Below are 26857 nucleotides of genomic sequence, written 5' to 3' on the forward strand. Positions count from 1 at the left end.
CAGGTTTTCCTAACGCAACCCATCCATATTCTTATTGTGGGCGTGAAACTCTCTGCTCTAACCACCTCCTCTCTACTTGAATGAACTGCAAGTGCAAAGTCATATTACACTCACTGTTTAGTGCACTTGAGAGAGAGAGGGAAACGTACCCGAGGGCATTCTACGGTTAATAGTTACACAGACAACACTTGTTTCCAGTCACCGATTTTCACGGACAATGGAGCCTCATGTAAACGCGAAGCGGCTTTTTAATCACGCGACAACACTGAAGCTTCACACGGGGAATTTAGTCAACCGCAGTCGACTTAAGAAGAAATGTCCGTCTTCACCCAGTGAGGAGGTAACGTTATAAGTGACATGAGTTTGCTGTGTTAATGTGCACCTTGGTCCATTTCGGCAGCACGAGTATGACATGTTTTATTGTGTGTTATTGCTAGGTGAATGAGTTCAGCCTCGGACATCCCAGTATTTATGTTTATAAGATCGTCGTTGCTTTTGTGAAGTCCGGTTCTTTTTTTAAGCATCGACTCCTACGGACGGTTCGTTCACCGAATCGGTTCACAGAATCATTTGAGATGTCTTTCAGGTTTTCCTAGACGTCCGCACGCATGGTTTACAAAAAAAAAAAGTGTTAAATACATGTTTTCAATATAAATTTTGAAACATGAGTTGTTTTAGCTGTATACACTTGATTTTGTGTATATTTGTGTTGTATTTGGATTATATCACGAATAGCCTAGTTATACGTTTAATCGACATACTGTCAATTCTTTTCGAAAACAAAAAATGGTTATAAGGTTATTTTGTTTATGTTCCTGCATAACGTTTTGAAACCGAAAGCTTTGCGAATCGATTCAGTCGAGTCATTAAGATCGAGTCGGCTCACAATAACGATTCCGTGGCTTAAAGATATGATCCGTCTGCTTTCATTAATGACGTCAATGACCAGCTTTGCCTCGTGCTGCTCATGACATGCCACTGTATGCAAAATGTGGTGAGAAATTGAAATGCATCGCACTGTTATTGCATTCACGTTCAAATGGCCAGGACTTTGCCGTCCTTGTGCATACAAGCAATGCTTCTGTCAAAGACTCACTAGACCTGTCACATAAGATGTACATAATTGACCCTCACCCGTCCTAGGCGATCTGTGTTATTTTTATTGTATATTGTTGGGAATATCTTCTTAATTAGGTTATTTCAATCTGTTTACCACGTTTGTGTGACTTGTACCAAAATTTTGAATAATATACACTACTGTTCAACAGATTGAGGTCACTAAGGTTTTTAAATACTTTAACTCCTTTTAAAAGTATTTAATTTAAAATACTTCAAAGTTAATGCTTATTTAGCTGGTATATAGTAAAATGTGACAGTTAATATTTCTATTTCAAATAAACATTGTTTTTTTGTTTTTTAAATGTGACCTGACTTGACATACTGGAATGAAGAATGGTGCAATGTCATGCTGATTGATGTCTTCTAATCTCAACAGATGAATGACAAATGACTTTGCATTTTCTATAGCTAAAACCTCTCTGACATCCCATCATAAAATTGAGGCGTATTGTTCAAGCCCACACAAGTGTATTAGTAATGTTTAAACATGTAGGCTAATATGTGTAGATTTTATTGCAAGATTATAATAGAATGTTAATGATGTCTTGCTGTCTTAAATCGTTTTGCTCAACAGGGTGTTTCTACACTATATATAATTTTTTTTTCATTTTATTTCATGTTTCTATTTCCCGTTTAATTATTAACAACACAAACACACTGTTGTTCAAAAGTTTGGGATTAGTAAGACTTTTAATATTTTTGAAAGACGTCTCATGCTCATCAAGGCTGCATTTAAAAAAAATACAGAAAACATTAATATTGCAAAATATCTTTACAATTTAAAATAACTGGTTTATATTTTTTATGTACTTTAAAATATAACTTATTCCTGTGCTGCAAATCATCCATTACTCCAGACTTCAGTGTCACACAATCTTACAAAAATCAGTATGCTGATTTATTATCTATGTTGGAAACGTTGTGCTGCTTAATTTTTTGAATAAAAAGTTAAAAAGAACAGCATTTATTCAAAATATTAATATTTTCTAACAATATTTTTCAAAATTTGACTATCACTTTTGATCAATTTAACACATATATTACTATTATTCATTTAATAATTATTTCTTAAAAAAAGAAATTACCCCAAACTCATGAAGGGTAGTGTATTAATATTGTTACAAAAGATGTCTGTTTTGAATAAATGCTGTTCTTTCATTAGAATTTCTACAGATGATATATAATGTTTGATACATTATTAAAATACATTATTAAATTATGTACTCTTTTTATTTTATTTTTTTGACTAGACTTTTCTAAAAGCCTACAGGGCCAAAAGCCAAAAGTGTCTATGAATATAAATATTGTGAAATGTTTGGGAAAGACTGCCAAGATGTTGTATTTATGTTTCATAATTTGAATGTTTTTCAATGTTTTCTGAATCCACAGCTGCAAGACTGCATCCAAGGCACACTGAGCGAGTGGTTTGCTGCAGTGTCGTCATCTCTTGACTCTGTAAGACCTTGCACGATATTCATAAAAAGAAAAAGGAAACCTTGAGAACTTATAAACAAGCCGTTTTAAGCTAAACAAACGTCATCTTTGACATGTCAAAGATTTCAGTAATCAGACCCACTGAACATAAACAGTTGAGCGCTCTGTGGACTGTGGGAAAACAAACCATCTGCCTCTTTTGCACCATTAAAGCATATATAGGCAGTGGGATGAAAAGATAGTTGTTATGGTGATTGTTCATGGGGCCACTGTGCCTCTGCTCTGGCTCTTTCTGCCATTGTCAGCGAATCTGCCTGAGAGCTCAGCAAGTAGAGAGTAAAGGTCTTAGCACACAAAAGCTGAGGCTTATTGATGCATTCCTTTCATACAGTCCATTAACAAGGTGTCTAATGTTTTCACATGCAAAGGAAAGTGAGGTCCATAGACACAAGATTGCCAAAAAATTATGCAACTATAATGCATAATCCAGTAAGTGACTGGATACTTTCCATGAGAGCATGGTTTTGCGATTACCTTTGTTTTTCTTCTCAGGAGCTTCCCAGCACTCTGGACTGCACTATTCCCGAAAACACAGAGGCCATCACTCCAGAGGAGAGAGAGGAGCTGAAAGTGTCTGGTGAGGATTACTGATCCTCAATGCATTAAAGAATGCTGTTGCAGTGAATTTACATGTTATTACATATGTTTAAATATCTTTACAGTCAAGCTTTTTCTCACTGAGTCGGACTGTTCATCCATCAGAAGTGCGGTGGACATGGGTAAGTTCTGTTTAATGTGATGCTGTATATATGAACATTATTATGTTCAATAAGGTAAAACTATTTATGTAGATTTAGTGCAAACTTGTTACCCTGATCTTACTGATTTGAGCATACTAAGAGAGTATATGAGATGTTTAAGGCTCTAAGAAATGTATGAAAATTAGAACTGAAAGGGCTCACATTCTGTATATATATACAATGGATAAAATAAGTATTGATCACCATTTTTCCCAGTAAATATTTTTATAAACGTATTGCTAACATAAATTTTTCACCAGATGTCGGTAACAGCCCAAGTAACCCATACATACAAATAAAACAAAACACATAAATTGTGTAAAAAAAAAAATGTAACAACTTATGTCTTTATTGTCACTTTTTAGCAATTCAATGCATCCTTGCAGAAAAATTATTATTCAGATTTTTTATTTTAATGAACCCAAATGTTTGAATGGTAGTGTATGTGAATATTAATTTCAGGTGATTTGACCATAACCCCCTCTCCTCTTCTCTGTGTTGTTCAGCTTGTCTCTCGTTAGGCGTATCTCAGTTGGACTCTGTGATCATTGCTCCACCTCCTCTCCCCGAGGGTGAGGCACAGATGCTGACCCACCTGCAGCCGCTGTGGGAGGAACTGGAAAGTCTTGTGCACAGCCAGAAGATCGCTGCCATCGGCACGTCCGACTTGGACAAAACTCTTCTAGAGCAGCTGTATAACTGGGCTCAGGTCTGCTGTGAGTGTGCATTCCTTCTGCACATCACAGAATAATTGATTATTTACCATGCATTTTTGTGCTCTTTCATCCTATGCAGGTAAAGCCAAGTAGTAATCAGGTGAATCTGGCCTCGTGCTGTGTGATGCCTCCAGACCTCACTGCATTTGCTAAAGAGTTCGACATACAATTGCTTACACACAATGACCCTAAAGGTGTGTATTTTATGCTGAGTCATTGAGCTCATTGACTGCATGTGTGAACTGGCTCGGCAGTTTAAGTATCAAACTGCATGAGCAGCAGCACAGGAAATCTCATGATGCCAATATATTTTCTTGTCTCTAGAGCTAATCAGTGCAGGAGGCTTCCAGGAAGCTGTGCAGGGGAGCAGTAAGGACCTGCAGGTGGACGATTGGAGGCTGGAGTGGGTCTTACGGTACTCCATCATAGTCAAGAGCAGAGGCATCATAAAAGCAAAAGGCTACATTGTTCATGCTAAAAAGGGCAACAACCTTTAACATATCCAGTTCGAACAAGGCACATAAAAATGTCCGGAGCTACTAAATTTTTACAGGCATTTTACAGGTTCAAGACTTCATTGAATCTGAATTTTCAATAGAACAAAAATTCACTCACTTTTTCCTCATGATTTAGAATATTTAGACAGCTACCTGTTCGGGTAGATAAATGCAAAGTGCCTCTTGTTTTCCTGACCTGGCCTGGTTTAACTCTCTGTACAAAACAATGGTTGATAGGACAAGATGCTTCAAATACCATAAGATTGTTTTATTAAACATTTTCTGTTTTATTTTAAAAAGTTAACCACTTTTTTTTTTAAAGAGTGGGCCACATAGTTGTATTTTTCACTTTCAATTTTAATGTCAAATTTTGAGTCCTGCTGGCATTTAAAGTTTGTCTAATTTATTTTGATCGATGCTTTGCTTGGAATGTTATCTAAATGTTTTCCTAGCTGTTTTCAACAGATGATTCTATCTCTTTTGCATCCCTTTGTAAACAAAATGACTTGCTTATCTGATAAAAAGAAATATTCAAATATGTGACTGTATGGGAGGCTGTAAACATGCATGGCATGAACGGCATTAACTCATTGTATATAAGAACACTGGAAAATTCCACACTTGGAGAAAAATAATGATTATAGTTCCAGTATCCAACGAATAGTCAGAATATATATTTTTACCTGTGTTATTTATTCATTGTAATGACGATTCATTTTGGAGCCAATCATATAATACAGTTTTTTTCTTTCATGTACTGTACATGTACTTACTATTTTCCCATACTGTGTTAAACATTTTTAATGTGGTAAACTTCGGAATTGAAAAACGAAACATGGACTTGCATTGGGTTTCTTTCATTTCAGTGTTTATATGTTAGATATACGCGATAACCTGAGACCTAACGCACAATAAAATTGTATTTTATTAATTAATGAATGAATAAATTGTATTACTGTTTCAATACAAAAATCCATATCATTATTTGCAACTCACCCAACGCTCAAAACTGCTCAACGACGCTTTCCTGCATCAATTCGTCACGACTGCGCATCCGGAGAACGCGTGTCGTCAGCGGGAGTGCGTCAAACGTCATCATCGTGGCAAGATGGTGGCCACCAGAAGAGGAACACGCGTGGGCTCCCCTGTGAAAAATACTAGCGATGAAAACTCAAGAGCCACGGTATGTAGGATACTTGAGCAGTTTAGTCTATATATTCCCCGGAAGCGCCAGTGTGTGTTTGTTATTGCAGTGTTGTATGTATTCATGAGTTCAAATGAGTCGCTGCATGTGTCCATACATGCCCGAGCAACTCAGAGAAACTTGTTGACTACCTTTTTGAATACGAACGTGATTTGTTAATGTCGTCTATTCGTATTTTTACGTCGTCAGTTTTGCATTCTTCTTCGAGTTGAGAGTTATGTAAACAAATAAGAAACAAATCACACCTTGTGATCCTGTTGTGAACAACATCTTGTCAGCCCCACCATATAACGTTATGTATAACGTTACATAAACATAAATTAGAATTAGTTTTCTATAAAGTGACCATTTGTTTTGGGTGAATTGTAAGTATTTTCATCCTTTCTGGCAAAGCACGTGATCATTTAAATATTTTAAAAGTTTATCAATAAAACCCTCATGCAACCTTTAAATTGTCATTGGTCAGTCCGTCACTGAGCAATGCCTGCTGTTATTTCTTTCTTGATATGTTTAATTTCATTAATTTCAAATAAATAATGAATAAGTAAAGCCAAACTTTTGACTCGTTGTGTCTGACTAGATTTTAAATTTTAGTGCATTTCAATTGGAGCTGCACGATTCTGGATAAAATGAGAATCAAATTTGTGTGTCTAAAATAGAGATCAGGATTCTCACATGATTCTGAACTAAACAAAATAATGTGACAAAATATTATTGCTGCAGTCGATTGAAAAGTGTTTAATGCATTTGAATGAATTAATAAACTTTTTAATATGTATTGAATACACCAATTCTTTATATTAAAATTATGAAAAACTACTTTGAATGGTTCAATGACTCATAAATACTTCACTTGTTTCGTTACTGGATGATTTCAGTAAGTCAGCATTTTTGGACAAATCTCTTGAAAGACTAATTCAATTACAGTTTTTTTAACAGTCACTTAAAAAAAATCGACACATACCTTATTTGATGCACCTATTACTTTCAAAAGAGGATTTGCTCTTTTTTTATCGCTGTTATAGACATCAGTGTTTATATCTGAACTGTAAACTTTTATCCCAGAATTTCGGTGTTAATATGGATGACCATAAGACCAAATTAATTCTGTGTAGTTGAAAAGACTGTTAAGCTGTTTTCTTATCCAAACATAGTAAAATGCAGCACAAACGCAGATTTGAATGTTCTGGTATGAGTTTTAATGGTTTAATAGACAAGGGCGAATCATTGTCATTTGAAAATGGGATTGCATGGGAGTTTAAATCAAGATTGCGATCTTTTACAGATAAATCACTATACATTATGTATTTTTTATGCTCTAACATCAACGTAAATATGTTTAACATTATTCTGATAAGGAATCCTCAAATAATCTGAAGCAAATATCCTCGTTCTCGCAGCAGCCTACTCCTTCGACCAGAAGAACACGGCGCAGAACGCTAATGGAGGAAAATCAGTCCCAGTCTGAACTTGCAGATGACTCCCAGCCAGATGAGCCAAAGGATGACCGTACTGCCTCCTCCTCAATAGCTAGTCCGCTCAAGCGAGAAACTAGAAGATCCACACGTCTCCTTGCTGACAAAAAGGAACCAAACTCTACCAATGAAGCTGATGTGTCTGAGTCAGAGTCCTGCTGCTCTGTAGTTTCTGAGGTGCAGGTGACACCCAGAACCCGACGGAGGACTGCAGTCAGGGAAAAGCCCACTGTGCAGGACGAGGCATCTGAAGTTGAATCCTGCTCATCTGAGGTCTCTGCGACCCGTTCCCGCAGAGCTCCACGCAGCCTGAGAAAGCGTGTTCTGACTTCAGCTGCTACAAAAGATGCCGCAAAGAACGATGATGATGATCCCTCAGGGGACGAGTCCTGCAGTTCTGCTGTATCCTTCACTACAGCTATGGACACTCGTCGTATAACAAGGAGCCATCGGAAGACTGCTGTTCCTTCTGCAGAAGCAGATTCATCTGGACCAGAGTCATGCTCCTCCAGCGTTTCTGGCCTTCATGGCTCTGTGGTCCGCAGATCCGCTCGAAACCAGAAGGTCAAGCCGACTCAGCCAATCCCTTTGAGCTTTGAGGAAACCACAGACACCCCTTCTTCTCCAGTTTCCAAGAAAAGAGGCCATAGGAACAAGGTTGATGAGGAAAATGAGTCAGACGGATGCAAGTCTGGTCCTAGCACGAGTCCGTTGAGATCCACCAGGCGTCAAACCAAACCTAGTGAGTCCGATTCAGAATTGGTAGCTAATGATGTCTGCCATAATCAGGGGAGCCCAAGCCTTCAAAGAGGAAGGGGGACTCCTTGTAGTAGCCGAACTGGGTCTTCTAGTAGTACCTGTGCGGTTCCTGTAACCAGGGCAAGAAGTAAAGCAAAATTGAATTCTGATGTAGGTGACACTGTTACAACTGTTGCTGCCATGCCTGAGGAACTGGGTGAGGAGCATGAACCTCATCCTGAAAGTTTTCCAGTACATGATGGTGATAAAGCTGAAGACACAATAGAACAGTTGGATAGAACTGTGACCATGGACACCAGTGAAGCTCAAGAATCCATCATGATTGAGGAAAGCGCTGAAGATACCACTCTAGTTCTTGATCAGGATGAGGCCATCGAGATGCAGGGACCCCAGAGCTTCTCGCAAGATGTTGAGGCGGTGGAGGACAGTGGAACTGAAATTCTGACACTTCAAGAAAAACCTGTGGATGAAACGTCTTCTGCGGTAATTGAAGAGCCTGAAGATGTTGCCATGGGAAGTGATGAGCTTGTGGAGATGAGCCAAGTTGTTCCAAATCAAACATGTACTGAGTCTGTTAATGAGGATCTGGTAGACACCACCGTAGAATATCCTGTGTCAACTGTGGTTGAGGAGCATGAGAACAAGATTGAGTGTGAAAAGAAAGGTGTAATCGTTTATGAGGAAGCTAATGATACCACTAAGACAACTGGTAATTATTCTGTAATATTGAATGACCTTGAAGGCTCTTCTACAAGCTCACACACTGAACCAAATTTGATCACCACAGAGGAAATATCCAAGAAACTTCCTCCCCAGGAAAAAAGGATCAGTTTACTCGACAGCAGTGAGGATGAAGACAGTGCTGATGAAGGTCTGTCTTCAGAGGAGGAAGGTTGTTCACAGAAAGTTGAAGATGATGTCATGCACCCTGATGGAAATCAGGCGTCAGAAAAACCAGAGGCACATGGTGATGGACTGTTTGTCATAGACACTAAACCTGGACTACGGTCTGAGAAACAGTATTATGTTGATGCCAAGCAAACAGAGGAAGAGTATGAGGAGGATTTTGTTGATGAGGAAGATGAGGATGACGATGAAGATTCAACTGTGCTGTTCACTTCCAAAAAGCCTCTGTAAGTTTTTTTCTTCTCATATTGGTTTAATTAAAAAAAAAATTAAAAACATTTAAATATTTGTAACGATTCAATATTTACTTGATGTTTATATTATATTTAGTCTGACAGTGTTTTCTCTCGCTCAGTATACAGCTATCTAGTGCCATTGACACGGGTCTGAAAATGAAGGAACTTGGTGGTTTGTACATCAGTTTTAATGGCAACAACCCAAAGAGTCTTTCCAACAGTTCGAAAACTCAGAACAATCCAGATGAGGTAAATAATAATCATTTATTCGATGAAACATTGACTGTATTTTTTTTTTTCCAGTATCGTAAGCATTTCAAAGCATTTTGTGGAGATGTGAACGCTTATTGAAGCTAAAGTGCAAAATGTTATTGAAGCTAAAATGTTGTATTCATTTTGTAGTTGCTGAAAAAGAGTGTTATCGTTCCGGATTTTGAGAAAAAAGATTCAGTTCCTCCATACAGTGAATCAAAGCATGCTACTAAACTCAAGCGCAAGGTGAGTACGCCAGTTCTTGAACAAATGGATGGTCTTACATTTTGTATCTGCTTGAAGGGAAATCCGTTTTAGTTTTTAACTTGTATTAATTCATCTTGAAAACTTAAACTATTGTTCAAAAGTTTGGGGTCAGAGTATGATTTTAGTAAAATGTAAAAAAATAAATAGTGGTCGAACCGATATGTGTTTTCTGACAGCCAGTTCCTATATCTTGGAAAGCAGGGGGGTCCATAGCCAATATAATTTATGTTTTTTTAAATTCATATTTAAGAAATTTGAAATCATTTGACAATGGATTAAAAAATAAATGTGTAAAAGAAACATACTTTAAATGGCAAAGTATTTTTCACTAATACATAAATATTTAATAAAAATATAATTAAAAAGGAAGTAAACACTGTAACCAACAGGAAACACAGTATTCTGGGAAGTTTGTGTGCACTTATTAACATACAGCACACATAGAAAATTACATTAATATGACAGTGGGCGAATGCATAAAGCACAGCATAATTTGAAATCACGAGTTTAAAGTTGAAAGCATTTAATTCACGCGGACCAACTGTCATGCAGAGAACACACGGTCATGCTAGATAAAAATGCACACTTAACAAGATCTCACAGCTGGATTCGACTAAGTTTGCAAGGTTTGTGAAATTAAAATTACATAAATGTGTATTTGCTTAATGTTGACCGCAAACGCGAAAGTATTATGTTTGCCTTTCTATTAGGGGTGCTCCGATCACGATCGGCCGATCGTCATGCGCATCTCGTCAGTAAAGCCGGTTTTCTAATCAGCGATTAATTCCATCAGGTGCGTGATTTCTCATAGAGCAGCTGTTACTACACAGAGCCGTTGTTAATAGAGAAGATGCGCAAATCTCGTTAATTTTCAGCGTTTATTGGCCCATCTTCTCAGTTAACAACGGCTCTGTGTAGTAACAGCTGCTCTATGTGAAATCACGCACCTGATGGAATTAATCGCTGATTAGAAAACCGGCTTTACTGACGAGATGCGCATTAACGATCGGCCGATCGTGATCGGAGCACCCCTACTTTCTATTACTAATAGGCATAATAAAAAGAAATCGTTATAACATTTTCTGTATACATTAATTCCTTTAACAGTTCTATCCGTATTAGACAGAACTGTTAACAATGAAGGCGAACAAGAGGGAGAGCGTGAGCAGTGTTGCCAACTAATTTTCAGGGGTAGTTGCTATAGACAGATCGTTTTGTTGCTAAAAGTTGCTAAATGACATTGTGACGTAATTACGCCATGACGTCATTACGTAATCGCAATGCAAAACTACATAGATATTATTTGAAATGCTAATTTAAATTTGTTTGTAAAATAAATACACACAGCATTTTTTAAATGAATACAAACAACACTTTTTTTTTCACAGATTTATTTTTATATTTAAATACAACATTGATATTGAACATTTAAACACTTTTGAACAATTACATTTTATGTAGGCTATTTTCCTTTTAACCAGTGAAACTACACATGAACTGAACAATTAAAGCCCTGTGGTAGTTAAAATGCTACCTAAATGATCAACAGTTTAAACAAGCCAATAACAAGGTATATCAGTAAATTAACTGTTAGGCTATATTGAACAATTGCAGCCAGCATCTTAACTTATCTTAACAAGCCCTTTTGAAGTGCTAATGGTACTTGTGTAGGAAATTCTAAATTTGTCCTTTTTTTTTTTAAATTGTGACTTGCTAACCAAACAATTGTACTCTGAACTTAATGCTTTAAATTATTTTGCTAAAAATGAGAAATGCGTGCATGCTACTGCCCCACGCCCACTTGTTGTCTTTTGTCTTCTGGTTTTTACAGCTATTTCCACAGCAATCTTAAGGAATTATGAATCAACCGCTCAGTCTATTTAACTAGCTTGTATGTGTGCCGTTTTGATTAGAGTTACTTTCCAAAAGTTGCTAAAAGTTGCCAAATGTTAAAAATTGCTAAATTTGTTGCTAGGTGCTTTTTGGAAAAAAAGTTGCTAGTGTAGTCTGAAAAGTTGCTAAATCTAGCAACAAAATTGCTAAATCTAGCAACAAAATTGCTAAATTGGGAACACTGAGCTTGAGCACTGTATTCAGGCACAGCCGCTCTTAGTGCCACGAACACATCGGCTAAGCAGAAAAACTTATCGAACAATGCAGATATTTGAAAAATAGCAAATATCGGGCGTTATATTGACCTGAGAATGTGTTAAATTGATCAAAAGTGAATGCTACAAAAGAGTTATTTAAAAATGTATGATACATTTATGCTACAAAAAAAATCTAACTGTTATATAGGTGTATAGAACAGTACATTAGAATGAATTCTGAAGGATCATGTGACACTGAAGACTGGATTAATGTTGAAAATTCAGTTTTGCCATTGCAGGAATAAATTACATTTTAAAATACATAAACATAGGAAAGTAATTTTAAATGGTAATATTTCTCAAAAATATAATTGTTTATTTTACTATAAATGTAGCCTTTGTGAAATAACTTAGACACAAGTGTACAGTATGTAACTTTAAATCTTCAATACTAAAGAAATGGTTATGATTTCTGGAAAAGTTTGTAATGCTCATGCTTTTGATTACATCAGGGTTTTATAAGCAATGAACTAATCTTATTTGTCTCATACAGGCGGAAAGAGAAAAGACAACTGGTGATGGCTGGTTCAACATGAGAGCTCCGGAATTAACAGAAGAGCTCAAAAACGACCTGAAGGCACTTAAGATGCGCTCCGCTATGGACCCAAAGCGCTTCTACAAGAAGAATGACAGAGAAGGACCTCCCAAGTACTTTCAGGTTGGTTGGGAAGTATTATCAGCAACAGACTTTCCTCTCAAGCAACTTTACAAAAAGCCATTGTTCCTTAGACAAAAAAAAAAAAGTGAAAACAAAAAATGAGAATGGTTATCAAAATCCTGACGTTGCAATCAACCATAGGCATACATTTTAAAGAAAGCAGACAATGGCATATTGTTCTATTCTTTAGTAAAGTTTTGCTCTTTTTGTTTCAGGTTGGTACAGTGGTTGACAACCCAGTAGACTTTTATAGTTCAAGAATCCCTAAGAAACAAAGGAAAAGGACCATGGTGGAGGAGCTGCTTGCAGATGCAGAGTTTAGAAGGTAAGAAAGCTGTGGCTGATTAGTTTTATATAAAGTAAACTGTGATGAATGATTTGTATTCATGACAATTGAATTTAATTATAGATTGTTCTCCACTATTGTTTTAAATTAATTGTCATGTACTAAAATACATATTTTCTTCTTTTCAGCTATAACAAAAAGAAATATCAAGAGATCATGGCAGAAAAAGCAGCACAGGCCGCTGGCAAGATGAACAAAAAGCACAAGTTTCATAAAAAGAAAATTAATTTATAATTTCATAAGACTAATCAGTTTTTTTGTCCTCTTTCCTGAACAAGAATTGTATAGCCTTTGTAAATATAAGGCAACTATATTTTTATTTTCAGTGGATTATTGAACAACCGTTTTTAGTGTTATAATCATATGCATTGCATGTAAAAAAGAAACACATGCAGATTGTACAGAGACAATGATTTTAGAGATTGTCTGACTGATTACACCTCTGTGGATTCATAATTAATCAAGTCCAAAGAAAGCGTACTGTAGTAAATACTGTAAATTAAATAACATCTTGTCAAACTCTCACCACCCGTACAGTTTTCCTGATTTGATTGAATAGATCTATTAAGATCACTGTGTCCAGGTGTTTTGTCCACTGTGTCCTGTCTGTGATGCGTTCCTGTAAAGGTTCTTGTAGATTTTGCTCAAGCTGTCCTCAAACACAGCTCTGTGGGGCTTTCCTGTGTACGCACCCGCTCTGTTAGTCCAGAATGTTCCGTTGTCTGAATGAACGGATGATTCTCCAGGAATAAGCCTGCAGTATGGACAGGACACAACATTTAATGTCAAATTAAAACTTACTGTATGTTCCACTGCAAGCTTACGTTTTCAAGGCCAAGTAGAAATTGTTAAAAAAATAAATTATATACATTATATACACATACAGTCTTGAGTATACACAGTCTGATTAACAGTTATATAGTTAAAATAACTTTATACACAATTTACATTTATATATTCTAACTCCCAATAATATTTTTGAATTAAATTGAATTTATTCAGAATCAGATGTTTAATTATTTATTCAGATTAACTTCTATATGTGTTCATGATTTTCATATATGATTTTCATATTTTACATATAATTTGCATCTACATTATCTATATATTCAGACTTATTCATTTATCATTATTATACAGTCTATTTGTAGTTTGTCTTTCGTAAACTCAAGGCACTATATATTGCAACGTTCGTGTAAATATTCAGATTATAAGCACATATTCACAATGTACAGTTATATATTCAGGCTTAAAACTATATAATCAGATTTATGTCTATATTAATGAAATATACGATTTGCATCTATATATTCAGAATTTTCACTGTATATTTGGTTTCACAGCAGGGCTGTCCTAAACTCTGTTAGTCCCTAGACGAGATTTTCGATTTCTTGCGGTAATATGCACTCTTCAAAAAAAGCACTTGCAAGTTTAAGCACAAGTCTTGGGGGACACATGGTTAAGCACGATTAGCTGTTCTTCCTGTCTACCTGTAGCGTTGTCTTCGGTATATACAAAAATGAAAGACATTGCCGTATATTTCTCTGGCCACACCTGCAGTCCTCATGCCTCCCTGCAGGACTGTGACATGTTAACAGGTGAGCAGGGACTCTATCTTCTGCTGTTATTCCATATATATATATATATATATATATATATATATATATATATATATATATATATATATATATATATATATATATATAAATAAAACCAAAGAAATATTAAAATTTTCATTTAAACTAGAAATCCTAAACTGTTTGAGATAAGGTGATGTTCACCTGTCCTGTGGTAGCCGGTTGTCAATCACAGAGTCATGGTGGGTAGAAACATGTAAACTCTGTCTGACCCCCTCCTCCTCCTCACTCTCTTCATCCTGACAACACACACACTTTAGTCATGAAAACATTCAAATCATTATCACTAAATAATACAATAAAGCAAACTGTAATTATAATACGGTGAAATTAGCACAAAGATATGCAGCGCTGCCGAATATACCAAACTAATTAATTTTTTTTTTTCAAAAATCTGCTAATGCAATATGAGTGAAACTCTCATAAAAGCAAATCCTTTGAACTGCTTGATTAAAACTCTTAAAAATAAATCCCAGTCCTTCTCTCTTTTTAACTCTGGAGTGGATTACACAGTTCTCTTCTTGAGCTGGGCTTCAGCCACGCAGCGCTTGGCACCCAACTGTGCCACTGTGGCATCTCTTCTCTCTCTTCTATCTGTAAAAGATGAGCCTGTAACGACAGCCGTCAGCCTGCAGACCTTCCTCCCAGTGAAAATGCACTCCTTTCTTCCTCTAAGGGGGGATTTGGGGAAGCTTTAGAGTAATTAGAACTCTCTCGCTTTTCTTCCAGCGGAACACAGCGTGGGCGGTGATGCGTTTAAGCGGCCCACGACTCGAGTGAACAGAAAGAATGAGCACGTAAGGTGATTACCTCGTTCACTTCCTGGAAGACAGTGGCGGCACATCCTGACACAATGGATGTGAAGAACACCGAGCGCTTGACAGAATCAATGGAGGACGTTTGAAACACTGACATGTGCCGTAATGAATGTTTTGAAGATTGCTTTTGCATGGGTTAACGTGTGCACTGAATGACAGCATTACATGCAGTTGCGATCTCAGGCGAGACGTACGAAAGAAAGCTTGCAGCGGGGTGCGTGGATGTTCAGGATTCTCTGCACTCGTTTGTGGATCTCCTCCGACTGTGAGGGACTGGAGGAACTCTGGAAACTGCAATGAATGGAAAACAACAGGACTGAAAATACAAATCAACTGGACCAATGTCTTTAACTAAATATGAAAAATAGTCTTGGAATTCCACAAGAAAATCTACTACAAAGGACTGAATAGAGGCGACAACTATAATAAATTTGTACAAACTAATATTTATAGTATTATTATAATTTTTACTATTACATTTGTCATTTTATATATATATATATATATATATATATATATATATATATATATATATATATATATATATACACACACACACACATACATATATACACACACACATATATATACACATATATACACCTATATATTAAATATAAATTTACAATTTTATAATTGTAAAATAATTTCAATTTATAGATACATATAATTTTTTATATATTCATTATTGTATATATGTAAGAATAAAAAGTCTAAAATTAATAAAAATTAAGTTGGAAATAAAAGAAACCAAATACTGAAATAAATAGCAACAATACCAGCTCAAACCACTAGTCTGTGCTATAGCCCTTACATTGGAGCTCTGTCATCTTGGGAAATAGGACTTGTAAATTTCAGACCAGTTAAATCATGAAGTTAAATCACAAATGCACATACAGAGACATTTATCTCCAGCCCTGTAGCAAATGCTGATATTTTCTTTTTTATGCATCTAAATATGCCACAAGAGAGAAGCTCAGATGAGGAATTACACAAACATTTGAGCGGTGTCCTTGGATTTACAATATTAAAACCTGTGTGTGAATAAACTAGCAATATATTATTAACGCACTTCTTAAAAAGATAGAAGGAGATAATTAATTGCAATCTTTATTAAAAGGAATATAGAGGTAAAAAGACTAGCAGATCTGTATGAAAGGTCATGCATCACTGTGGTTCGAACGCTGGCCATCTTTAGAATTACCATACAAGAAGGCCAGAGAAAGGGCCAGACTGAACTTTTAGAAACTGTCGTTTCTTTCACTCACCCCCCCACCCCCACCAAACCACCCCCCACCCCCCACCCATCAACTGCTCAAAAAGACGTGCCTGATCTCTCATTGTGCGAATCTGCGGAGCGGGTCTTAATCTCCGGGCCGGTGACTCCGGTCATGCTTTCAATTGACAGAATAGTATCACACATTTCCCACTATTTACTCTCAAGACTTAGATTGTCTATTGATTTGAAATGTTTGCTCATGCCCCTGCGGAAAAGGCGCTGGCGGTTGAGAGACTAGCAAACAAACAAACAAACATTTGCCGGTTTCGCAGCCGATGTTCAGATCAATGACAAGGGCCTCTCGGAATTTATTAAACTGTGCGTCGGGTCAAACGCATTAGATCTCACTGAAACCCAATCAATAGCATTTCCCCTTGTTTTCTCAGCAGCTCCAACCCCCTTCTCATAAGTAATGAACAAACATGACCAAACATCAGGTTCTGTCATTTGAAGGTGAGGCAGTAAATTCATCTCGTCTGTTGCGTGTGATCACAATATAGATTTGTGGAATGGACGCTCAGTTTACTGGGCTTTGTTTTTATGAGCCGCACATTTAGTCAATACCACATCATTGGAACTTCATAGGAAAGGGACGAAGGGGCAGCACTTTTAGTTTCGCTCACTGCACGTTTGAGAAAAATGCATATCATATAGGATGGATTTTAAGGAAAGTACAAGCATGACATTTATTAAACCTATGGAAGGATAAGTAAGTGTAATGCTTCTGTGTGTTGATCCTTCTGAAAAAACAAATCAATCCAATGACAAAATCGAACAGTATGACAGTGCGTGTTAAATCGCTTTGCAGTAAATGCAGTATCAGATGTTAAACATACCGTTCTTTCAGGGAAGAGCGCGTCAGGACTGGACTCTGATCTCTGAAGGTGATGGACACAGGGGTGGAGTGATCTTTGGGGGAACTTCTGGCTGCCTGCATGGATGCCTCCCCAAGAGATATAATGGAGAAAACAGGGTCAGAATAGGCAAGGATTCCTGTACAGCTCGAAATATTTCAAACCAAGGTCTTTGTAACTTACATGTGAGGGCTTTGATCTCAAACTTCCACGGAGAGAGCGATCTGGAGAAGTTTAGTGGGAAAATATGGTAAAATGCATCTTCCACAATACCGTATTTTTCGGACTATAAGTTGCACCTGAGTATAAGTCGCATCAGTCCAAAAATACGTCACGATGAGGAAAAAAACATAAGTCACACTGGACTATAAGTCGCATTTATTTAGAACCAAGAGAAAACATTACCGTCTCCAGCCGCGAGAGGGGGCTTCAGTGTAGACTACAGGAGCACGTAGCAGCATAGAGCGCCCTCTCGTGGCTGTAGACGGTAATGTTTTCTCTTGGTTCATTTCTCTTGGTTCATGTCAAATTAATTTTGATAAATAAGTCACACCTGACTATAAGTAGCAGGACCAGCCAAACTGTGAAAAAAGGTGTGACTTATAGTCCGGAAAATACGGTACACAGAAAAACACATATAATACTTAATGATCAGTAATTGACTGAAATACTCAAAACAAACTATTTTAAAAGAATAGCTCACCCACAAATGAAAATAATTTGTCACTCCAACCGGAGTTTTTTTCTTCTAGAGAACACAAGCTACACTACTGTTCAAAAGTTTTTTTTTTTGTTATTGTAGTTTTTTTTAAGACTGCATTTATTGAACTATTATTGCACTTTTAAATTGTTTTCTAATGTAGTATATTTTACAATTTAATTTATTCCTGTGAGAGAGAAGCTGAATTTTCAGCAGCCATTCATAGAGTCATCAGTGTCACATGATCCTTCAGAAATCATGCCAATATGCTAATTTGGTGCTCAAGACACATTTATTGTTATTAATGTTGCAAAACAATTGTGCTGCTTAATATTTTTGTGGAAACTGAACGTTTTTGTTTTTTTTTCAGGATTCTTTGGGACATAGAAAGTAAAAAAAAAAAAATTGAAATACAAACCTTTCATAAAATTGTTTTTTACTGTTACTTTTGATCAATTTAATGTGTCCTAGCTGAGTATTAATAAAAAGTATTCTGAACAGTAGTGTCTTTTTTCGAGATCTGTTTCTGTTCATACCATTCAAGTCATTCTTATCCAAAACAACACTGGACCCCTTTTTTATTGTTTTATTTTTTTTAAGTATCTTAATTTATAAAAGAAAGTCATACAGGTTTGGAGAAACATGAGGATGAATAAATGCACAAATAGACATGTAAAAACACAATACCATAGTGACCTGTGAAGTCTGTGGTGTAGCTCCTTGACTGCGGACGTAGGGGGCTTCTTTTAGGAGAAGACTGAGATGTTAGACACATGGAGGTTTCCATCAGAGACGTGTTTGGGCTTCGGGGGACCTGCAAACAGAAGATTCAATCAGCTACGGTGCCCATTAAAAGATAAATACTCGCTCATCTCTGATTTAGCAGGTGAAGCGAAGTGCATCAACACTCCATTGACACACAGAGCATCGATTATTCAAATGAATTTGACTTTCATTTCAGAGTTAATCACTTTTCTAGGAAGGTGAAAGTGAGGAGAGAAACTTCAGAGGGAAGTTCCTCAGACTCAGGTGCCTGTGTATACTCTCAGACTTCAATTAGTCCATTCGAACTTCATTTAAATAGTAAAGTGACCAAGCAAGCTAATGAAACGAGCTATTTAGTTTTCATGCAAAACAAGTGTGCCGACTTTAAACACACATAAACTGAACGGGCTAATCTGCTGAAATAAGAGGAAAGAATTTGCTAATCACAGCCTGACTCTTAATTACTTAGGTTAATTGTAGCCTGGGGATTTTCTTTGAAAAGGCTAGCCACTTTTTAAAAGGCCTGTGACAGAAAATGCCATGATGATATCAGACACAAATCCAAAAGCTGCCTTTTATACCATGACAGCTTTGATATTTGCACCCCAGGATGTACTTACTGTTGTTTTAGAAAACACGAAAAAGAAACAAAAGGGGGAATTTATGCTTTTACTTCAGTCTTGAAAACGAGTAAAGATTTTGACACGGCTGTCTGTCTCCTGTAATCAATGCCCTCAGAAAAAAAATACCGCAGTTCACACGTCAAACTTAAAAATAAGTGCATACATGTTAATAACATGATCATTAACCAACGATGAAAAATGCACAATAAACTCTGTTTGTATTGTTTAATAAGTCAATCTGACCCACCACAAATGGAGCCTGAGGGACCGTCTCTTTTTTAAATGTGTAGGGCCCAAGTTTGAGGTGGCTGAGTCGTTGTCTGGCCTCCTCAGACAGCTGACACATCTTACGGTGGGTGTAGGGTGCAGGAGCGCGGCTTTGAGACGCCACCGTTGGCTTCTTGTATCCACTGGATGGCGCTGCGTCTGGCTTCTTCTTCTTCTTTGAGTTTGCAGGGGAAGTTCTTACACGACAGGGTTTAGTTGAGGTACGAGCACATGACTGGATAGGGACATCAGAGGTATGTTTGACATCATGCAGGGCTGCGCAGACTGATCGGCGAGAGTAGCCGCTTGCAGTCGGGGGCGGAACTGAAAGCGGAGACGTCAAGTCGGACACTTTCTGCTCCTGGTAGTGACGCTCTTGTGGTGTTTGCATACTCTATCACAGATGAAATGAATAACATACATTATTTGTCAAAAACACAGACGTTTCAGAAACGTTTTATAAGCAACAGCAACACTTTTTATGTACTGCTTTAAGTGGTCATCGGATGCCCATTTTCCACAAGTTGATATGATTCTTTAGGGTCTTAATGAAAAGTCTGTAACATAGTTTGGTTAAAACTTCTCAATGGTAGTGTAAAAAAAACAATACCCTTTTTTACCCTGTCAAAAACATCTCGTTTTAGAGCAGGCCATTTAGTAGCAGTTTCCTAAAAATGTTAATGAGCTCTGTTGACCCCGCCCCTCTCTCCCGTGCTGCTCTCTGAGGGACTGTTTACTTTAGCTGCATTCATCATGATATTTGCTAATTAGCACATTATTAGGAAAGTTGATTTGCAAAGATTAATTAGAACACTTTTCCTATAGGTGAAGCTGGATCCCAAATGATTCGCGTGAACATTTGAACACATTTAGGAAGATCGGGGGCACATTCCCTTCAAAATCAAACGTAATCCACTGTGTCTTCAGTGGTTCATATTTCGAGAGTAAATGATGACTGCTATGTTCATTATTACATCAACAACAGAACACCTCAAATGCTTAGGAGTCATTCTTGTGTACATCTGCTCCGGCGGTGAAACAATGGCAGACTGATGACAGCTCACTCAGGGCGGGTCTAAAGTAAGACACCAGTCCAGTCTGTGCTGAAATGCTACTGTCAATCAAACAATCGTGGGAGGGGCCTGTTTTTGTGCATCACATCGGAGATTGGCTTGATTTGAGAAAGGGCTAAAGATTTTAGTAGATTAGGGTGGATTTTTATCATTATATCATTATAGAGAAGCATCCAATAACCTCTTTAATACAGCACTATCTGTTCAAGAATAAAGTTCAACATAAACATATAATATATAAATACCAATAAAGTGTGGGTCTATCAGTGTTTTTTTTTTTAAACGCCACTCAATATAACATTGCGACTATAGTAAAATAGGTTTTACGGTTCTAAAAACAGATTTGTGAGCAGTATTGGAAAGGAAGATGTTAGAAACACACGTCATTGTTGTCATGTGGTAAATTTGTCCAATCGTTTAACAGCTGTCATCATCAGCACTCCTGCAGTCGCTCTGAAAAAGCTGTGCCGAGTTAGCCGGCTGTTCTCGAAAGGCTATTGCGGTACTTTGATGCCACACGTGAAAGTGACATGGCATCAGCGCCGGTTCAAGTCAGACAAAATTTCTAACCAACATGCACTGCTTCAAGTCAGCCGTCCATCTGTCTGCGCAGCATCGCATAAAATCGAACGCACCAAAAGACTTCATTGAATTATTCACTGAATAGAATTCATAGTTGTAGTGTAATCATTAACTGAAATTTAAACTATTACAAAAATGTTTGTGGTAATGAAATAAAATTAAATATAAATTTTCATGAAATGTGTAAAAAAAAAAAAGTACAATGACTAAAATGGAAATAAAAAGCTAAATAGAAATATAAAAAATGAGAACTAATAAAGATGACAAACACCTAAAACGAAAATGTCTTTAACAATAAAAAAAAATTATATATTAATATATATACACACACACACACACACACACACACACATATATAATGCTAAAATGACACATGTTCAAAAATTATAATTTCTATATAATATTTCAAAATTTTCAAAAGCTAAGAGGTAAAAGAAAAATAACTACATTTGTTGAAGGAAAGTCAAGGGAATATGTGTGGTTGCGAAGGTGCTCTATATTTTTATTAGCATATAGCAACACAGTTGCTAAGGTGGCTATTCATGTCAGTAGCACAGTTAAACATTAGTGTTTAATACTTAGGGTTAGGGGTTTGTTTGAATACTTTACTATGAGCAATAACAACAGCATGAAATTACACTCTTCACCTTTGAAACAAAAATGGAAAAGAAGATCCCAGAGGAAGAGAGTATAAGGTCACGCTTTATTATAGTGATATTGCAAACTTCTTTCTGTTCGTACCGGGCTAATCCACTCTTTTCCTTGTTATGTACACATGTAACCTGATGTAAACCTTTCCTCAGTGTTCCAATCTCACCTTTGCAGGCAAATGACTTCAATAACTCTAATCTCAGCTAACATAATTCTGAGCCCCAATAACAACTGTTCCTGCAGGCGCTGCCTGGGTAAATACGTTTTTAAAAATGTTAATTGCATTTGTTGGCCGGTCTCAACCTAATATGATAATGGCATTACATGGATGTAAAAAAAAACAACGATAATTTAAATGCTAATTGGAACATCCTGCCATATTAAGTCATTTTTAAAAAGCAGAAAAAGAAAAAAGTAAATCCTGATAGCGATTGCCGTTTGAAGAGTCAAGATTTAATGAAATTAAACTAAGTGGCTTTTTCTCCTTTTATTCTTCTCTCCCTCTCTCTTCTTCCTTTTTCTTTGGACGGAGGGACAAAGAGGCCGTTTTAAAGCAGGAGTCGTGCTTGTCTGATGTGATTAGTGGCTCGGCTGGTGTTGGTAATGGGAGATAAAGCCGGATGTCCTTGAAACAACAAAGCCAGCACCACAAGTAGCTTATTAAACAAGAAACAAGCGCCGTTCAAATGCATGCAAATCGCACCGAGAAAGCCCGCTTTACAGAATGCCGTGTCAAGTCCAAACTAGAGACATCCACAAAGGGAGGAAAAGCACATGAAACATGACCGAAGAGACAGTCAACAGCAGAAGCCGTCTAACGAGGGTCTGAGAAACTTGACATGAAGGATGCAGACTCAATCAGCGATTTGAAACGCAACGAGAGGTCTGCGAGCAAGTAATGGAGGAAACAAATTGGACCGGTCAAGTCCAACTGATCAGCGCCGATCCAAGTAGAAAAGAGCCAATTCTCTGTAATTACCTGCATGGTAAAAAGAGCATCCTGAAAGGGGGCGTGAGGCCACTAGAAGGACAGCAGAAAGTGGCACAGATGGCAACAGACAGTTTGATTGACAGGGAGACCCATCGTACTCCCACATACATCTAAAAAAAGCCTTCGTATGGTCCTTTTCCGTTAAACCTCAGTGTTGCTTTTCATATAGCATCACAAATAATTGCTCTGTTCCAAAACATAACGAGCAGAAGCATCATACAGAAGCCATCGTTCCAGAAGCCAGACGCCTTCAAAGGCAGCTGCCTATGTAGGCAGCGCGCTAGCTTTTGGAACGGAGCACATACCAGCTGCAATATAATGGCAATAACAAAAGCCCCGAGACTCACAGACATGGCAGGCTGACCATGTTTCACATCACACTCCTCAATAATAGACGTCGTTGAAAACTCCACTTTGGGAGAGATTCCCTGAGGGAACAAGACAGGAGAGATAGTGAGCAGAAAAAAAACATCACAAAACTTTTCGAATGATGAAAAGACAGAGGGCAAATGCAGATAATAACACTCTTGGCAGATCAATTTACCAAAACAATCTACGTCTTCAAGCAAATAGCAGGAAAATGGGACCGGCTTTTAAGATGCATCAGAGATATGACAAAAACGCTGAGAGGAAGACACACGCACGGGGAAGGTGATGGATCTCTTCATCAGAATCTCTCTCTCTGGGCCGGGGCTTCTGGGAGTCAAACGAGGGCCTGGATACAGAAACTCCCGGGTGTCATCTTCAAACGTGGCCAGGATCTCACCCTCTGCACAGTCAAATAAAAAATACATGATGGAATGGTGAATTCTGTACGTTTTTCTTGACAGCTGTTTCTTTGTGTTTTAAAGCAATAAAGTAACAGGAAAGAATGAGAGTCAGATTGTGTGTAAAAAAAAAAAAAAAAAAAAAAAATCTCAGCCCAAAAGACCTCCATTGAAAGCCACATAATTTAGGCATACTGTAATGAGAGTGCTCGGTCCAATAATGTATGTATTCCCCTGCTGATGTTGGTTAATTTTTTTAATTGTACTGGCAGGTCTGAGAATTCGGTCGTTGCGTCAACAGCAAAAGCTGGAGCCTTCAATCAAAGCTTAGCTCAAATCTAATGTTTTTTTTCGGTTTACAGCGCTATGTTAGAGAACTCAATCTACAGCCTCACAAATCTGTCAGTGTTACAGCTGGAATGGATGTGAGATCTTACCTGGAGGAACGAGCTGAATGAGCTCTAAAGATGTTGTATCATCTGCAGCAGAGGAAAAAAACATGATGGAAAAGTATATAAGTTTATTGATCTAAAGTTTATGAAAGAACACAGGACAAATTGAAGTCAGCCCAAAGTATTCTTACTTTCCAGATGCTCAGCTACAGCACCCGGATCAACTGCTCCCACAAAGGTCTGCCGAAGAGAATGGGAGAAGAAACAAAATAAAAGAAATCAGATAGTAAGATAGCATGTGTCACAGGTCGAAATGACTCAAAGACATTTTAATAAAGTCTTACCTTCACAAACACCATTTTTTCATGCAGCAGCAGAGGGAAAACTGGAGGAACACACTTGGACTTCTGATACTGGCCCATTATCCGAACACTCACATAAATGTCTTCTTGGGATGGTAGCACCACCCCTGGACAAGTTATCTATAGGAGGAAAAACATTAACATGAGATCATCTTACACCATATTTTTTATCATTTTATTTTACATGATCTTTCATGTACAATGCTGCTCCTTTGAGCTTTCTATTCTTCAATGAATCCTGGAAAAAGTATCACTGCCACTGAAGTGCCACTCTCAAGGATCTTATGACACTAAACGTAGTGGATGTAGAAAATTTTTGTTTTGCCCTCACATTTTAAAATACATTAAAATAGAAAACAGTTTTGTTTGTTTATACCAGTTCACAGTATTACTGTCTTTAGTCTATTTGTATTTAAATGAATGCAGATTTGAAAAATCTCTCAACATGAAAACAAAATCTTACCAAGCGAACTTTTTACAAAAACGATTTTTACAAAAAACAACATATTACTTAATTAACATGTCTTGCTTATCTCCGAATGTAAAGCAACTACTTCCCCTTCCTAGTCACACTTTAATGTGAATGTCTAAAGAGTGATCACTTTGATTACAGTATTAAAATAACCACAATTTCCTGCAGATCAGAAGATATTTTCTCCTATATCCATGATGCACTATACTGTATGAAAAACAAAAGCTCCGACTGAACCAAAAACTACTAACGTAAGTTAGATGCTAACAGCCTGGCTGAAAATGAAGTAGATTGCATGTGCATCGCTTTTAATAAACACATCGGAGGCTGGAATGAATGCAGGGCAGTTTATTATCATGTTTCTGCTCGTTGCAGCTTTGCCGATGAACATCCGTGGTACACTGTTAGCCACTTGTTGCTAACAGTATGCTAACACGTAAACGTCTATCATAACACACGCAAACAGGAAGATTTGTGTTGTCGTTGAGTGAAAAAGGCAGAATGGGACGCGGGCTGATATACTTACAGATTGGATATCCACCTCGACAGTGCATTTTAGCGCTTTTTGTCGCATTTGTGAAGCTGAAGGCTGCTTGGGCGGCGTTAATCCGCCCATGTTTTAAAAATTTGTTGCTATGACAACAGCCCAAGTTCCCATTCCTTGAAACCGCGAGGAAATGACGACAAATGTAAAACCTTTAAATAAATGTAGTAATAACAATTGTTTTTTTGTTAAGGCGGAAAGTAGAAGTTTAGCTAAAGGCTAGAGTTCAGTTCTCTCTAAAATAGTATAAAAAATTCAAAAAAATAAAATCTAAAATAAATCTAAAAAAAGAATATAACATATGAAAGCTACAGTACAACTGCTGTAGTTTTAATAAAAGTATTGTTTTTTTTCTCATAAAACCATCTTATTTAGTTTGACTTTACAACAGAATACTGTAGCTGCTATAATAAGAATTACTAATTATCAACCACAAATACATTTCTGTAATATTTATAATACTAATAGTTATCATCATAAGACTGTAAATTAATCATTTAAATTAATAATTAAATACTGTATTTTATTGCTGCATTTGCATTTTATTGCTGTTATTGTGCTGACTGCTGTAATACTATTACTTTTGCTATACTGCTGTAAATTAACAACTGAATGTATTACTTCATAAAACAAATAACTAAAATTTAACTAAAATTTAATATAACAGGATATTTCTATATTGGACAAACAATTGTTGGATGCTGAAAAGCCAACCCAAGATTAGTGTCAACTCTGTCAAAAGTGAATCTTGTAAAGATTTGGTAAGAAAATGCACAGTTAGGAGCATTTGGTCCTAAAAACTGCTTTTTTTAAGTCAAGAGGGGCCAGGAGTGATTTGACACACGAGGACACATTCAGACACGGGAATCTGAAAAGTAATTACTATTTTTAAACACGTAGGGTGAAGGGAAGTAGAAATGTCTAAAAGTGGGGTGACATTAGTTCACTAAGTCTCAGTTTTAAGCAGCTTATAATGATGTTCAATAAGAATCTGCCCTCGAAGTGAACCATACCACTTTTAGTGCTGAGAGACAGACCTCACAGAGAATCACAGAGGCCAGTTAACTTGTGCACAAGAATGGACCATGTCGATGTTTAAGAAGGGAAATGCAAACAGTTCACAGGAGCCTAAGGGCAATTAGGATGTGTTTGTGGCAGTGAGGTGAGCCAAGCTTAAGGGACTAATGGTTCGAGGCTCTGGTTAAAATGACAGCGCAGTGGGGAGGTGAGGCTCTCCATAAGCACAAGGGCTTTTAGGTAT

The 26857-nt window shown here is 37.1% G+C and overlaps 3 protein-coding genes across 7 annotated transcripts; 2 read left to right on the forward strand and 1 right to left on the reverse strand.

Moving 5' to 3' along the window:
- Positions 1–58: 58 nt before the first annotated feature.
- Positions 59–5332, forward strand: gclm (glutamate-cysteine ligase, modifier subunit). Its single transcript, XM_026269380.1, has 7 exons — positions 59–340; positions 2509–2574; positions 3106–3190; positions 3276–3332; positions 3860–4062; positions 4149–4263; positions 4394–5332. Exons 1-7 carry the CDS (start codon positions 218–220, stop codon positions 4564–4566), a joined length of 822 nt encoding a protein of 273 aa, XP_026125165.1. The 5' UTR covers positions 59–217; the 3' UTR covers positions 4567–5332.
- Positions 5333–5593: 261 nt separating this feature from the next.
- Positions 5594–13344, forward strand: LOC113107125 (deoxynucleotidyltransferase terminal-interacting protein 2-like). Of its 2 annotated transcripts, none has more exons than XM_026269373.1 (7): positions 5594–5749; positions 7171–9137; positions 9266–9395; positions 9549–9644; positions 12309–12473; positions 12689–12798; positions 12948–13344. In XM_026269373.1, the coding sequence occupies exons 1-7, from the start codon at positions 5675–5677 to the stop codon at positions 13051–13053; spliced, it is 2649 nt and encodes an 882-aa protein (XP_026125158.1). In that variant the 5' UTR covers positions 5594–5674; the 3' UTR covers positions 13054–13344. The 2 variants fall into 2 exon arrangements, with proteins under 2 accessions (XP_026125158.1, XP_026125160.1); XM_026269375.1 differs by having other exon boundaries at positions 5599–5749; positions 7174–9137.
- Positions 13120–25707, reverse strand: spata6 (spermatogenesis associated 6). Of its 4 annotated transcripts, none has more exons than XM_026269379.1 (13): positions 25579–25707; positions 24563–24700; positions 24410–24458; positions 24264–24305; positions 23704–23828; positions 23407–23487; positions 19743–20156; positions 18804–18921; positions 17591–17631; positions 17390–17484; positions 15469–15565; positions 14601–14695; positions 13120–13573 (listed from the first exon to the last, which is right to left on the reverse strand). In XM_026269379.1, exons 1-13 carry the CDS (start codon positions 25666–25668, stop codon positions 13390–13392), a joined length of 1569 nt encoding a protein of 522 aa, XP_026125164.1. In that variant the 5' UTR covers positions 25669–25707; the 3' UTR covers positions 13120–13389. The 4 variants fall into 4 exon arrangements, with proteins under 4 accessions (XP_026125164.1, XP_026125162.1, XP_026125163.1 ...); XM_026269377.1 differs by having other exon boundaries at positions 17390–17496; XM_026269378.1 differs by having other exon boundaries at positions 18795–18921.
- Between the last annotated feature and the right edge of the window lie 1150 nt (positions 25708–26857).

This window comes from Carassius auratus, chromosome 8 (genome assembly GCF_003368295.1).
Source record: "Carassius auratus strain Wakin chromosome 8, ASM336829v1, whole genome shotgun sequence".
Lineage (NCBI taxonomy): Eukaryota > Metazoa > Chordata > Actinopteri > Cypriniformes > Cyprinidae > Carassius > Carassius auratus.

What these genes read in the sequence shown, in the direction of transcription:
- gclm (XM_026269380.1), top strand. Translation starts at nt 218, where the DNA reads ATGGAGCCTCATGTAAACGCGAAGCGGCTTTTTAATCACGCGACAACA. An exon ending in TGTCGTCATCTCTTGACTCT is followed by an intron (nt 2,575 to 3,105) that starts GTAAGACCTTGC and finishes TTTTCTTCTCAG; the next exon opens with GAGCTTCCCAGCACTCTGGA. An exon ending in TACACACAATGACCCTAAAG is followed by an intron (nt 4,264 to 4,393) that starts GTGTGTATTTTA and finishes TCTTGTCTCTAG; the next exon opens with AGCTAATCAGTGCAGGAGGC.
- spata6 (XM_026269376.1), bottom strand. Translation starts at nt 25,668, where the DNA reads ATGGGCGGATTAACGCCGCCCAAGCAGCCTTCAGCTTCACAAATGCGA. An exon ending in TGTAGCTGAGCATCTGGAAA is followed by an intron (nt 24,306 to 24,409) that starts GTAAGAATACTT and finishes CCTCTGCTGCAG; the next exon opens with ATGATACAACATCTTTAGAG. An exon ending in ATGGTCAGCCTGCCATGTCT is followed by an intron (nt 20,157 to 23,406) that starts GTGAGTCTCGGG and finishes CATCTGTGATAG; the next exon opens with AGTATGCAAACACCACAAGA.
- LOC113107125 (XM_026269373.1), top strand. Translation starts at nt 5,675, where the DNA reads ATGGTGGCCACCAGAAGAGGAACACGCGTGGGCTCCCCTGTGAAAAAT. An exon ending in CTACTAAACTCAAGCGCAAG is followed by an intron (nt 9,645 to 12,308) that starts GTGAGTACGCCA and finishes TGTCTCATACAG; the next exon opens with GCGGAAAGAGAAAAGACAAC. An exon ending in GACCTCCCAAGTACTTTCAG is followed by an intron (nt 12,474 to 12,688) that starts GTTGGTTGGGAA and finishes TTTTTGTTTCAG; the next exon opens with GTTGGTACAGTGGTTGACAA.